This window comes from Salmo salar, chromosome ssa11, assembly GCF_905237065.1.
Source record: "Salmo salar chromosome ssa11, Ssal_v3.1, whole genome shotgun sequence".
NCBI classification, from domain to species: domain Eukaryota; kingdom Metazoa; phylum Chordata; class Actinopteri; order Salmoniformes; family Salmonidae; genus Salmo; species Salmo salar.
This window is the reverse complement of record NC_059452.1, coordinates 20,910,251-20,924,739: the sequence shown is the minus strand read 5'-3', so window position 1 is coordinate 20,924,739 and position 14,489 is coordinate 20,910,251. Positions and strand designations below refer to the sequence as shown.

Sequence of the window (14,489 nt, the reverse complement as noted above, 5' to 3'; positions counted from 1 at the left end):
TTTTTACTCGTTACAAACTGCCCCCTAGTGTGTAACTATATAAGTTTCGAAACCGTAGCGCTTGGAAATGCAGATGATGTTTGTTTAAATATTTGCATTACGTTACATATTGACTAGAACAAGAGAAACAATCTTATTATTTAGAGTCAGAGGTAGCCAAGGTGAGAACTGTGACAGCGCTTTAATAAATAAAATATATTTATTTTATGGAATAATGGATATGGTTTACATATTTGGCATGAAAACAGTGTTTGACAGAATACAGCAGATTTAAGGCACATTGTAAAATTACAAATGAACAAAATCAGCATTGATTTACATGGAACCTCAAACATTTCTTATAGACCCAATATCCCGACATTGTGATACAAATAAAAACACCCAGCTACTCTGCTACTACAGAGCAGGCCTATAAAATAAATCACTCTATTCACTACAGATTGCATGTGCTCAGGACTTTTACATTGTACAAGAATAAATGGAAGTGCATAGTGACAAAATATCCTGTGTCAAAAAGTTAAATGTTTTATTTATTTTACCTTTGTTTAACCAGGTAGGCAAGTTGAGAACAAGTTCTCATTTATAACTGCGACCTGGCCAAGATAAAGCAAATGTAATAAGGATGGGTTTCCTTTTAAATTCACAGGGAAGTGTTCTCAACTAATACAACTTTCAGTGGCTTCTCATTTTTCTACTGGATCTTAGAAAATAGTTGGTTATAATACAGTTCTTTTACAATGTAAAATACATATAATATTCTCTGAAATGAAAAACATAAAAAGGCACTAAATTGACACTGTATGGACAAGTGTAAGGAGAGGCACCACACCAAATGGCATAATCAAATTAACAAAACATAATGATGCTCTGGTACATTTGGCAGGGGTTAGTAGTTACTTTCAGCTTTGCACGTCATACACACTCTTCCCCCCCCCACATCTTGCCAAAACTTACTATGACACCATTGATTTACAAATATTACATGCCTTTCATGACATACCATACAGCCCAGTCCTACCAAAACATCACTGAGGGGATGGTGTAACCATTATCTGTATGTGGACCCTAACAAGCACATTTGCCCTTCTCCTGGGTCTTGGGCTCTGTGATGTCTGTGTGACCACTGTGTCCATTGGATCGCACAGTTCCATCAGGGATCCAGGACTTGTCCACGCAGCGCTCCATCCTCTTCATGATGAGGTCCAGCAGGACATCCACAGCCTGGCTAACAAACTGCCCGTTAGCTGCACTTGTCTCAAAGTAAGGGATTCTGCACAGGAAGGAGAGCAACACATAAGAACATTGACTGATATGTCTCTGAATGAGGCAAACTATCTACCTACAACCTGAACACGTTTTTATCTAATTGAAAGCTTTACTCAGAGACAGAATATAGTTCTCAGCAGCTGAAAAGAAATCAAGGTTGAAAAAAATGAATTGTTTGGGTGTTGTTTGTTTTTCCTCATGAAACACGCACTTGTGCTATCGCAGTAGAAGATGCATATTTGAAATAGTAGAGGAGCATGGCTCTCTAAAAACCACATTGGATTTCAGACTGGTGGAGCCATCGGTTCACATAACGTTAAAAAATAACGACACTGTAACCAAATCTGACATATGAGTCGTATCTAGTCAACCATGACAACTCAATATGATGTGCATCTGGAAGAGAGACTTCAGACTCCTCTGTTAAGTTAGGACAGATGGCTACCTGTATGATATTCGGCAATAACATTATGACTGGGCTATGTAAATCTGATTACCTGTCGTAAAACTTTAAATATGTTGTCACTTAGATATTTTCCGCGCACAAGATGGCCATTCAGCTCACCATAACTTTTTAACATAACATGATCATAACTAAGTACTGGGGGCTCTATTTTCGGCTGGCCTTAAGCTCGTGCAATTGTCAAAACGCACGCTCGTTTGCAATTTTGACCTGTTAAAGCCAGAGCTGCTCTATTTCCAAACCCTAGCGCCAGGATTGGTAATTTACCTGTCGTATGACCTCGCTTGCGATGAGGTGGGAGGGGTGGCAATATCCAATTAATGTCCTTAAAAACGTGCGCCAAAATGGCAATTTCAGTATGCACTGGTGGGGATATTTAAGACCAACCGAAAGCTGGTCGTAGCTAACGCGGTTGGATACAGCATGGATATTGACAACGGAAGCGCAGCCTATCCAGCCCCGACGCACAGTGCCCAGACGCACATGGAACAAGAGATACGTGCTTTTTTTAGCGTTCCCCATATACTTTTTGTATTGATTTGTTGTTACATTTTTTTTTAAAGACACGCTCCTCCAAACGTATTTAAACGATTCAGTCATGCAGTCATGCAGTATCAACGGTAGACCTAGGCTATATCTTTCTTATTGAGAATGTGCCTCACACAAACAATACAATTTAAGGCAGACAATTTTTTAAGCGTGATATCTAAAGGCCTATGCTGATTGAAGCCTATTATAACAAGGTTGACTGTCAACACTCAAAACAGAGCAAACACTGGATGTTTTTTTTCTACTCGTTATCACTTGTTACTGTAGCCTATGCTATTGAATAAACTGTATTATCAATCTACAATGGTCTAGGACAGAATATTCCGTGCCCGCAGCCGAATTGGAGTTGATGACAATGCAAAGACCTTCAATAACCTACAGAACTTGAGACAAACACATGCAGCCTTGACGGGCCAGTGAGTGGTCAAGTCCTCCTCCCACCTACAACTTGTTTATTCATAAATTTAAAGAACAGCCATTTCGCGCCACCGCCAGCTATTGCGCTCATAACAGCTGTGAAATAGCAAAAATATTACTGACACACCCCTCCGCCTATAGAGCTACCCCCAGCGCTTATATTTACCATTGCGTTAGGTTTTTTTAAATAGAGTCCGTAGTCTCTTACGACATTGCATTTGACCCCAAATATGGTGCATTTGTTAGTTTTAGCAAAACATAGGAGGTCCATATCTAATCCCTTTATATTCACTAAATATGTAATTTCAGGCCACAAGCAGGATACTTTACATGGATGAGTAAATATTTTCCTTTCCAGAAAGACCAACCTAACATTTAGTATTGTTCGAGATTCCCCTGCACAGCCTTGAGTAAACACACATCAGCCACTGCCTTCTTGGCAAATGTTTCTGGTAGGGTTAGTCACAGGTAAGGGACACATACCCATACTTCTCTGCCAGCTCACGGGCCTCATCTTCACGGACTGCCCTCTGCTCCTGCAGGTCACACTTGTTGCCACAGAGTACAATGTCTGGATTCTCGCAGTAAGCGTGCATCTGTAATTGACCTGAAAAAGTGAATAAGCCCGTCATCAGCCCACCAATCGTGATTGAAAGATAGTGGTTAAGACACTGCACATTTCTTTGGAAGAAAACATGAGATTGTGGTTGTCAGAATCTACATGTACAGAGGACTTACTCATCCAATTTCTGACATTAAGGAAACTCTGCTCATTGGTGAGGTCAAACAGGAGGAGGAAGCCCATCGCATCTCGGAAGAAAGCTGTTGTCAAACTCCGAAACCTGACACCACACAAGAAAAAACACCTTGTAAAGAGCTTCATTCAGCTTGAAGAAAGTAAGCAATTGAAAGCTGCCAACAACGACCTGAGGGCCAGTGAGGGCTTGAGCAAGAGTGTCAGTGGGAGATGAGTTTTGGATTGGCTTACCTCTCCTGCCCCGCCGTGTCCCACAGCTGAACATGAATCCTCTGTCCTCTGCCTGCTGCCCCATCTGGACCATTTGATTTGTATACCTGTCAGACAGAGAGAGAGTTATTATACCCATATAAAGCAGTGTGAGGTCATTCTGGCTATGAGGCCCTAAAAATATACTTTCCTATTGGTCATCCTACATATATTATCTTGCAACCCAAAGTGAACCTAAACATTTAGATGGAAAATGTCTGCCCTGATAATCTCTACAATATACACAGCATGAGTGATTATGCTTAAATTACCCTGGTGTTTGGTTATGTGGTGTGAAGTGTGTATTTTCTAGGAGGGTGCTGCTGAACTCAAGTGATATTAGTCATCCTTTCCTGGTCTGGGAGTTCCTCAGACTCCTGCGACACCCACACATACTGGTACATCTGCAGGTTCATATGTTTCAGACTCATCCCCTACAAAAAAACAGAGTTCTACCACTATCTTTCGCACTGTGAGGAGTAATGCTTTTAAGCTCCTACATACTTTCCATGGTCAATAGTAAACCTGCAGTACAAAAACTTTCACATGGAATAATTGGCCATTTCAAATGTTAACTCTTTCAACCAAGCAGCATACTATCTGGTCATTACGGGTGGTAGGGTAGTACCTGTATGTGAATAATAAAATTCATGGTCTCTCACACTCACACAATAAGTGACAAATTGTATGACTAGTGCAATCAACTTACCACTCGTTTTTCTCTGAAATCAATGCCCACTGTAGTGATGAATTTGGAGTTAAACTTTTTGTCTGTGTACTGGTAGAGAAAACTGGTTTTCCCTACTCCAGAATCACCAAGGGCTAGGAATTTGATGAGGTAGTCATAGTCCCCATCAGACATAGTGAGTGCTTATTTCAGACCTGAAAACCAGACAAAGAAACCAAACATTGAAGGAAGCAATTTAAAATCTGTGCACATATCCTGATGCAAATTTAAAACCGAGACTGTAGATAATCATTTGTAAACTAAACACACACACACACGTATGTGGACACCCCTTCAAATTAGTGGATACAGCTATTTTAGCCACACATGTTGCTGACAGGTGTATAAAAAAAAAAAAATCGAGCACACCACCGTGCAATCTCCATAGGAAACCTTTGGCAATAGAATAGCCTTACTGAAGAGCTCAGTGACTTTCAACATGGCACCGTCATAAGATGCCACCTTTCCAACAAGTCAGTTCGTCAAATTTCTGCCCTGCAAGAGCTGCCCCGTTCAACTGTAAGTGCTGTTATTGTGAAGTAGAAACGTCTAGGAGCAAGAACGGCTCAGCCACGAAGTAGTAGGCCACACAAGCTCAAAGAACGGGACCGTAAAGTAGTCTATCCTCGGTTGCATCGCTCATTACCAAGTTCCAAACTTTCTCTGGAAGCAACGTCGGGAGCTTCATGAAATGGGTTTCCATGGCCGAGCAGCCGCACACAAGCCTAAGATCACCATGCGCAATGCCAAGCATCAGCTGGAATGGTGTACAGCTCCAAGCCATTGGACTCTGGAGCAGTGAAAACACGTTCTCTGGAGTGATGAATCAAGCTTCACGATCTGGCAGTCTGACTGACGAATCTGGGTTTGGGGGATGCCAGGAGAACACTACCTGCCCCAATGCATAGTGCCAATTGTAAAGCTTGGTGGAGGAGGAATAATGGTCTGGGGCTGTTTTTCATGGTTTGAAGGGAAATCTTAATGCTACAGCATACGATGACATTCTAGACAATTCTGTGCTGCCAACTTTGTGGCAACAGTTTGAGGAAGGCCCTTTCCTGTTTTAGTATGACAATGCCCCCGTGTACAAAGTGAGGTCCATTCAGAAATATTTTTTCAAGATCAGTGTGGAAGCACTTGACTGGCCTGCACAGAGCCCCGACCTAAACCCAATCAAATACCTTTTGGATGAATTGGAACACGACTGAGCCAGGCCTAATCGTCCAAAATCAGTGCCTGACCTCACTAATGCTCTTGTGGCTGAAAGGAAACAAGGCCCTGCAGCAATGTTCCAACATCTAGTGGAAAGCCTTCACAGAAGAGTGGAGGCTGGTGGGGGGGGATGATGGACGAGCACTTTTGGTAATGTAGTGTTTTCCAAATCATGAGCGCATTTTCAGAATGGTTTCTGCTACATAACCTCAAAACGGTTCCCAGTTCCTTAAAAAGCGCAGATTTTTATGCTAGCAGGGTAGAGTGCCTGCGAAACAGTTGACCCGAGGACAAAACTTTTAGAGCTATGTTGGAGACAGACACGCCTCTGTCTGTCTTTTGAGAGCCTACAGCTCTCTTCTCATGGTCATGTAAGTATGCTGACACAGTAACAGGAAACACAAATGTTTTCTGTGAAAGAAACTACATTCGCCTCTATGCATGTTCAGTAAGGAAATACTTAAACTTAGATACTGCTATAACCCCATCCGCAGTGAACTTTCACCTGTTTGCTTGGTACAAGTGGATAATCTCCTATTTGGGGCAACTGTTACAGATTGAAACTCTACATGAGAGGATTAATTGTGGGTAATTATGCAAATAAGACTAAGAATTACACAATTGATCAACAGACTAAAAATTCACAAGAAAAACAAGTTATTCAAGAAGAGTTGTCACAATTGAGTTCAAATTGTATTGAGCTGAAATTTTCACTGGCATGATTGGTCCTGGTCCATAAATAGTTTCTGTAAATAAATCATAATTAATCAATGTGTTTTTGATAGATACAAAATATGTATTACACAAAGCCATAGTGCCATGCATTACTTCAGAGTTATTATAGCATAGCTAGAAAGTTGAGACCTGTGAATGAGAAAGAATGTGGTGGACACAAGATAAGCTGAACACAGATATCCATCAAATTATATTCAAGGGAACAAGCTGGATGTGATTCCCACTGAAAGCAGAGTCCATCACATGACCACGGTATGAAAAGGCATTCTTTCACTCTGTCCAGCACTAAAGCCCTCATCCTGAGCAATAAGCTGCTTAAAGTCTGGAGCAAAATCAAGTTCTGTGATGAACACACTGTGACTGGACTAGTGGTACCCCATCTCCAGCCTCTCTGAGCTGTTCCCCAGTGGGAAATGGAATAGCCAGGCTTACATTCTAAAGGCTTATATATGGACCGACATATTATGTTTCACCGCACAACTGCACAGTACTACCTGCACACACTAATCAACAACCTACTCCACATTCTTAAAGTGAAAGAAAAATAATAACTGTACCAACTCAACAAAAAACATGGAGACATGGCCATGGTAGCCAAAAAAAAGATGGCCTGCTCAGCATTTTTATGCATGATCCTAAGCATGATGGGATGTTAATCGCTTAATTAACTCAGGAAACACACCAGTGTGGAATCACCTGCTTTCAATACTTTGTATCCCTTATTTACGCAAGTGTTTTCATTATTTTAGCAGTTACCTCTATGTTGCCATAAGAGTCGGGCAAAGTTGGTAGACCCTTTTTCAAAATTATTCACAGCTGTTACGGCTGCCAAAGGGGCTTCCGCCAAGCATTAACTCTGGTGTGTGAAGACATACGCAATCAATAAATATTTTTTACAATTAGGGAAATCTTCTATAAATTTGTATTTATTTAAAAAAATGTGGAAAGATTGTGTAGATCGGCAGGGAAAAATGTAATCCTTTTTGGATTTGATTTTAAGGTGACACAATGTGAATACAGTGCGAGGGGTGTGTAGACTTTCACTAGGCACTGTATCATTGAACTGCATATCCTTCCCTAAGCTACAGCCTATAGAGCAAAAAAACAAGAAAAGCCTAAATTACATATTTTCATCTAATTATGCTAAATGAGTTTGCTTTAGATTTTTTTTTATTGAAATCATTTTTTTGATGAGTGGGGTAACAAGTAGCAGGTTTGGTAAAATAGGTGGCATAGGATTACGTGTTGCAGATGAGCAGCAAAATAAGGTTGTTTGAGGAAGCCCACTACATTGACTACAGTATGAAATATTTTAACAAGATGTGAAATACAACCTTGCAAGATAGACATTACAGCATCTTGAGTAGTCCTTCTGCCATTGTTTTTGAGTGAAATCACTATGCACAGACTGGCTAGTTCTACCTCACTGCCTGTCAGTGATAACAGGTAAATATTAAAATTCAGATTCCTTACACATTTGTTCAGGAATTTGCTCATGCTTAACAAATGATTTGATTCACATCGATGCCCCTGCCCATTTCTAAAACAGAAGATCCAAACTGAGCTCATACACAAACAAGGATCAGCCTTAGTCCTCTTCCAAAAGGTGTTTCAAAGTTATTGTATGTTTACTTTTAAACCTAAACTTCAAGTGATGAAAAGAGAAGACTTTAGGCAAAGCCATGTTCTCTAGTGGTGCGGATTTCACACTAGTTGGAGGACACCTCAGATTATGTGCCAGCAAGCAGAACACAGCCTTTCAGACGTTCTCAGAGCAGTAGAGCTGAACTACCCACCCTGGGCAGTTGGCCAACTATAATGGCGAACTCCTCGAATGAGGATATGCAGATGACATGAACTTAAACAAACTGCACAAGATGAAGGGTGTTGCAGTACCACAATACTACAGCACTCATCTCAGATGTATTGACAGAATGACTTGCCAATATGCATCTGAAATATCATCAGGTTTCATCATGTTCAGGACTGGAAGCACTATTTTGTAACATTCTGAATATGAATATGTTTTATATATCTGTAAGTGACGTTATTCTGATGAGAAATGGTTTACAGATTATGATGGGCGGCAGGTAGCCTAGTGGTTAGAGCGTTGGTCCAGTAACGGAAAGGTCGCCAGTTTAAAGACGCTTAAGCCTAAATGGTGACCCTGGCCATGACCCCACTCAGAGGGTGTCTGAGTGGGGTCATGGCCAGGGTCACCATTTAGGCTTAAGCGTCTTTAAACTGGCGACCTTTCCGTATTAATACACTTGTACATGTGTGAAATAGGACAACAAATATTATTTGATTATGGTTAGCAGTAGAAACATTTAAAACACACATACCTGCATGCACACACACAAACACAGAGAGAAGGAAACAATTGATTAGCTGACACAAACCCTACTTGAAACATAAAACAACATTGAATAACCACCAACTCAGTTGGTCATCATGTGGTTGTCCTTACTGGTCATGTTTTACTCTACCATTGACCCTGTTTAATAACCATATCTCCCAGTTTGTTCACAAGCGCAATTGCTCAAATCTCTGACAGAGGTCCATCTTTGAATAGCTGACAGATGTAAACTAAAGACAACCTAAAAGTTCATTTGGAATAAATTGGTTTATCATGTCCAGAATGTGTTTACACCTTGAGAAAATAAAAATGTATTAAACACAAAGACAAACGTTTTTAATTAGGTGTTCATTTTTGGTTTGTTCTGAGGCGATGTTTTTTCTGCTTTGTATGTCTCCAGCCAAAATGACAGACTCGTATCCCTAAGATACCATACCAAGATAGTGAGGTAGGCATCTGTTGATATTTCACCAGCCAAATGGATGCAGGTTTATGGAATGATAAACCTAGATAAATGTAGCCAATACAAGGGTTGTAATTATGAGGTCCCATTACACGTGAACAGTTTCCCTCTTCATTTTTGCTTCCACTGGAAAACTATTAAATAAGGTGTGATACGTTCAACTCAGATGACGTCACACTTTTTATAAATTGTAATGCGAAAACCTATTTGCAGGTGCAAATTGGCATAGACCTGTGTATCCTATATTAGCCTACTATACCAAAAGGTTATTGCGCTATCAAACAACAGTGATCAAATAAATAATTAAATTGATACACAAGACACGGTAGAGAAAGCCACATGTACCACCAGGAGATAAGTCTTACCGATGCCAAAACGCTTTGCTTAAAACCCTTTCCTTCAGTTAAGTTGCCTCATGGGTGGAATGTTCTTAATAATAATTTCATCATTAATAAACAATTAAGACCGAAATCCGATTGTTTCTATGTCAGACGGTTTTGAGATATATATATATATATATATAGTCTTCTGTGATGTATAGAAAGTATAATATTGGGATGCAAACTCAACATTTTATACATTTAAATGATATATCTGACATGGTACAAGTATGTTATTTTTTGAAAGCCCATAACCATGTGTGTGAGGTGTACATTTGCTTCAAGTAGATTTGTTTAAGACAACCAATAAACACTGAGGCTGATTTAGCCCACTGCAGTATAATGTTAAAACTAAAATTAAATGTAATTCGATAGGAAAATGTTACACCAATTCCCAATGAAAGTGTCGCATTCCTACCCTACTAAGTACAGGCTACACGTAGCCTATCCTGTTTTACAATGTAGGTCTATCTAATTTAAGAGTTCACCGAGTTAGAATTCACTTCAAGGCAACTTTAAAAGCGGACCCATCGCATTATGTAAAAACACAAAAAATGTAATTGCACTTTCAGTAGCCTTGGCTTCAAGTAGGCCTTGTAAATGTGAGCAGGAAATAACTTCGATTCAGCCCCAACTCAGTGAAAATGCAGGTGGTCGTTATACGATGAAGTAACCCCATCCTGAGAAAAAATGTTTACATGTTGCACTTATAACTGTCGATAGAAACAAATCCGCTAAACAGTTCCATATGCCGAGACACATTTATAACGCTAACTTTATTTCGAGAAATTAAACTTACCCGTGTCTGTGCGTCACTTTCTTTCTTGGGGTTTCGTGTAGAAGCGCCCTATCAAAAGCGATGACAATTTGTTGATTTTGAAATAAAAAAATAACTCACTAAATTGGGTTTACGCAGTCCTTTCGATCCATTTGTTTCATGAACCCTCTTCACAATCAACGTAACATCACTTCCCGTTCAGTTGAAGTGAGCCAGCCCCTCCCTCTCTCGCCAACCCGTAAAACACCTCGGAACGGAAAACTACCCTACCCGCTCAGGAGTATTATTTTGGAACTACACTTTGATCACACCCACAGCTTCATTGCATTTTGGTACACCATAATTACATTCATTTCTAATGAAACGCTGCGTTTGCCTTGCAGATGCAGTTGCATAAATTGGATTTATCGAACGTATGCGTCAAACTGTATGCGTAAACGGCTTGACAGAAATGGTAGCAGAAGGTGAATGTTGAACTTTAGTTGCATACATATCCAGATGATGCTGCATATTATTTTGCGCCATGACACTGTCGGTGTGTTCGAAGTGGCACACAGGGTTGGGGAGTAATGCTTCTAACACACGGACAGTGTCATTGCATAAAATAGTATGCAGCGTTTTTTCCCCCCACAAACGTTCTTTCTGAATTTAAAAGTAATCCTCGAAGTAATCATCTAGTTTTTCAAAAGTATTTATAATCTGATTACCATATTTTTGATGGTAACAGATTACAGTTGGCGGTTTTTGTAATCCCTTACATGTTACACTTCGATCACACCGACAGTGGTATTGCATTTTGGTACACCAGAATTATATTATTTCCCAATGAAACGCTGCGTTTGCCCTGCAGAATTGCATACATTGGATTTGTCGAACGTATGCGTCAAACTGTATGCGTAAACGGCTTGACAGAAATGGAGAGACCGCTATGATTTTTTATTTATTTAACCAGGTAGGCCAGTTGAGAAGAAGTTCTCATTTACAACTGCGACCTGGCCAAGATAAAGCAAAGCAGTGCGAAAAAAAGAGCTATACATGGGATAAAAAAAAACGTACAGTCAATAACACAATAGAAAAATCTATATACAGTGTGTGCAAATGTAGTATGATTAGGGAGGTAAGGCAAATAAATAGGCCATAGTGGCAAAATAATTACAATTCAGCATTAACACTGGAGTGATAGATGTCCAGATGATGATGTGCAAGTAGAGAAACTGTGGTGCAAAAGAGCAAAAATAAATAACATGGGAATGAGGTAGTTGGGTGGGCTATTTACAGATGGGCTGTGTACAGGTGAAGTGTTCGGTAAGCTGCTCTGACAGTTGATGCTGAAAGTTAGTGAGGGAGATGAGTCTCCAGCTAAAGTGATTTTTGCTATTCTTTCCAGTCATTGGCAGCAGAGAACTGGAAAGAAAGGCAGCCAAAGGAGGAGTTGGCTTTGGGGATGATCAGTGAAATAAACCTGCTGGAGCACTTCTATGGGTGGGTGTTGCTATGGTGACTAGTGAGCTGAGATAAGGCGGGGCTCTACCTAGCAAAGACTTATAGATGACCTGGTACCAGTGAGTTTGGCGACGAATATGAAGCGAGGGCAGCCAACGAGAGCATACAGGTCGCAGTGGTGGGTAGTACAGTTGAAGTCGGAAGTTTACATACACCTTAGCCAAATACATTTAAACTCAGTTTTTCACAATTCCTGGCATTTAATCCTAGTAAAAATTACCTGTCTTAGGTCAGTTAGGATCACCACTTTATTTTAAGAATGTGAAATGTCAGAATAATAGTAGAGAGAATTATTTATTTCAGCTTTTATTTATTTCATCACATTCCCAGTGGGTCAGAAGTTTACATACACTCAATTAGTATTTGGTAGCATTGCCTGTAAATTGTTTAACTTGGGTCAAATGTTTCAGGTAGCCTTCCACAAGCTTCCCACAAAAAGTTGGGTGAATTTTGGCCCATTCCTCCTGACAGAGCTGGTGTAACTGAGTCAGGTTTGTAGGCCTCCTTGCTCGCACACACTTTTTCAGTTCTGCCCACAAATCTTCCATAGGATTGAGGTCAAGGCTTTGTGATGGCCACTCCAATACCTTGACTTTGTTGTCCTTAAGACATTTTGCCACAACTTTGGAAGTATGCTTGGGGTCATTGTCCATTTGGAAGACCCATTTGCGACCTAGCTTTTACTTCCTGACTGATGACTTGAGATGTTGCTTCAAAATATCCACATAATGTTCCTCCCTCATGATGCCATCTATTTTGTGAAGTGCACCAGTCCCTCCTGCAGCAAAGCACTCGCACAACATGATGCTGCCACCCCCGTGCTTCACGGTTGCACTAGCGGTCCTGGGGGTAGCAGGGGGGGCCCCTGTGACAATTTTGGACCCCCTTGTAGCCCCCCTAAATGTGGAGTATGAAATAATTTTTACATTTTTGCTATCGTTCTTTTTTGACATCCGTTATTAGACAGTGGCAACGCGGAACACTAATTTAACCCACACATTTTCTAGAGGGACGGCTTTAGGCAGAACACAACAGTATCGTACCACATGCAAAACGATATGACAACAATAACGTCTGATGTAACTGGCCCCTCTAACAGTACAACTGGCCCCAGCTTGTCCCCCCAGTTGAAATGGTCTAGAACCGCCACTGCACGGTTGGGATGGTGTTCTTTGGCTTGCAACCCTCCCCCTTTTTCCTCCAAACATAACGATGGTCATTATGGCCAAACAGTTCTATTTTTGTTTCATCAAACTAGAGGACATTTCTCCAAAAAGTACGATCTTTGTCCCCATGTGCAGTTGCAAACCGTAGTCTGGCTTTTTTTAATGGCGGTATTGGAGCAGTGGCTTCTTCCTTGCTGAGCGGCCTTTCAGGTTATATCGATATAGGACTCGTTTTACTGTGGATATAGATACTTTTGTACCTGTTTCCTCCAGCATCTTCACAAGGTCCTTTGCTGTTGTTCTGGGATTGATTTGCACTTTTCACACCAAAGTACGTTCATCTCTAGGAGACAGAACGCGTCTCCTTCCTGAGCGGTATGACGACGTCCCATTGTGTTTATACTTGCATATTATTGTTTGTACAGATGAACATGGTACATTCAGGCGTTTGGAAATTGCTCCCAAGGATGAACCAGACTTGTGGAGCTCTACAATTTTTTTCCTGAGGTCTTGGATGATTTCTTTAGATTTTCCCATGATGTCAAGCAAAGAGGCACTGAGTTTGAAGGTAGACCTTGAAATACATTCACAGGTATGCCTCCAATTGACTCAAATTATGTCAATTAGCCTATCAGAAGCTTCTAACGCCATGACATAATTTTCTGGAATTTTCCAAGCTGTTTAAAGGCACAGTCAATTTAGTGTATGTAGAATTCTGACCCACTGGAATTGTGATACAGTGAATTATAAGTGAAATAATCTGTCTGTAAACAATTGTTGGAAAAATGACTTGTGTCATGCACGAAGTAGATGTCCTAACCGACTTGCCAAAACTATAGTTTGTTAACAAGAAATTTGTGGAGTGGTTGAAAAACATGTTTTAATGACTCTAAAATAAGTGTATGTAAACTTCCAACTTCAACTGTATATGGGGCTTTGGTGACAAAACGGATGGCACTGTGATAGACTGCATCCAATTTGCTGAAGAGAGTGTTGGACGCTATTTTGTAAATGACATCGCCGAAGTCAAGAATCGGAGGCATAGTCAGTTTTACGAGGGTATGTTTAGCAACAGGAGTGAAAGAGGCTTTGTTGCGAAATAGGAAGCCGATTCTAAATTAATTTTGGATTGGAGATGCTTAATGTGAGTCTGGAAGGAGAGTTTACAGTCTAGGTATTTGTAGACACCTAGGTATTTGTAGTTGTCCACATATTCTAAATCGGAACCGTCCAGAGTAGTGACGCTAGACGGGCGGGCAGCGATCGGTTGAAAAGCAGGCATTTAGTTTTACTAGCATTTTAAGAGCAGTTGGAGGCCACGGAAGGAGTGTTGTATGGCATTGAAGCTCGTTTGGAGGTTTGTTAACAGTGTCCAAAGGTATACAGAATGGTGTCGTCTGCGTAGAGGTAGATCAGAGAATCACCAGCAGCAAGAGCGACGTCATTGATATATACAGAGAAAAGT

The 14,489-nt window shown here is 40.6% G+C and overlaps 1 protein-coding gene across 1 annotated transcript; it reads right to left on the bottom strand.

Moving 5' to 3' along the window:
* Positions 1 to 180: 180 nt before the first annotated feature.
* LOC106562223 (ras-related protein Rab-27A) lies at positions 181 to 10,597 on the bottom strand. Its single transcript, XM_014126950.2, has 6 exons — positions 10,377 to 10,597; positions 4,411 to 4,583; positions 3,684 to 3,769; positions 3,434 to 3,537; positions 3,179 to 3,302; positions 181 to 1,270 (listed from the first exon to the last, which is right to left on the bottom strand). The coding sequence occupies exons 2-6, from the start codon at positions 4,561 to 4,563 to the stop codon at positions 1,066 to 1,068; spliced, it is 672 nt and encodes a 223-aa protein (XP_013982425.1). The 5' UTR covers positions 4,564 to 4,583; positions 10,377 to 10,597; the 3' UTR covers positions 181 to 1,065.
* Between the last annotated feature and the right edge of the window lie 3,892 nt (positions 10,598 to 14,489).

Coding starts and splice junctions, on each gene's coding strand:
- LOC106562223 (XM_014126950.2), bottom strand. CDS start 4,563: ATGTCTGATGGGGACTATGACTACCTCATCAAATTCCTAGCCCTTGGT. Junction 3,538..3,683: donor GACACGGCGGGGCAGGAGAG/GTAAGCCAATCC, acceptor GTGTGGTGTCAG/GTTTCGGAGTTTGACAACAG. Junction 3,303..3,433: donor TAATGTCAGAAATTGGATGA/GTAAGTCCTCTG, acceptor TCACTTTTTCAG/GTCAATTACAGATGCACGCT.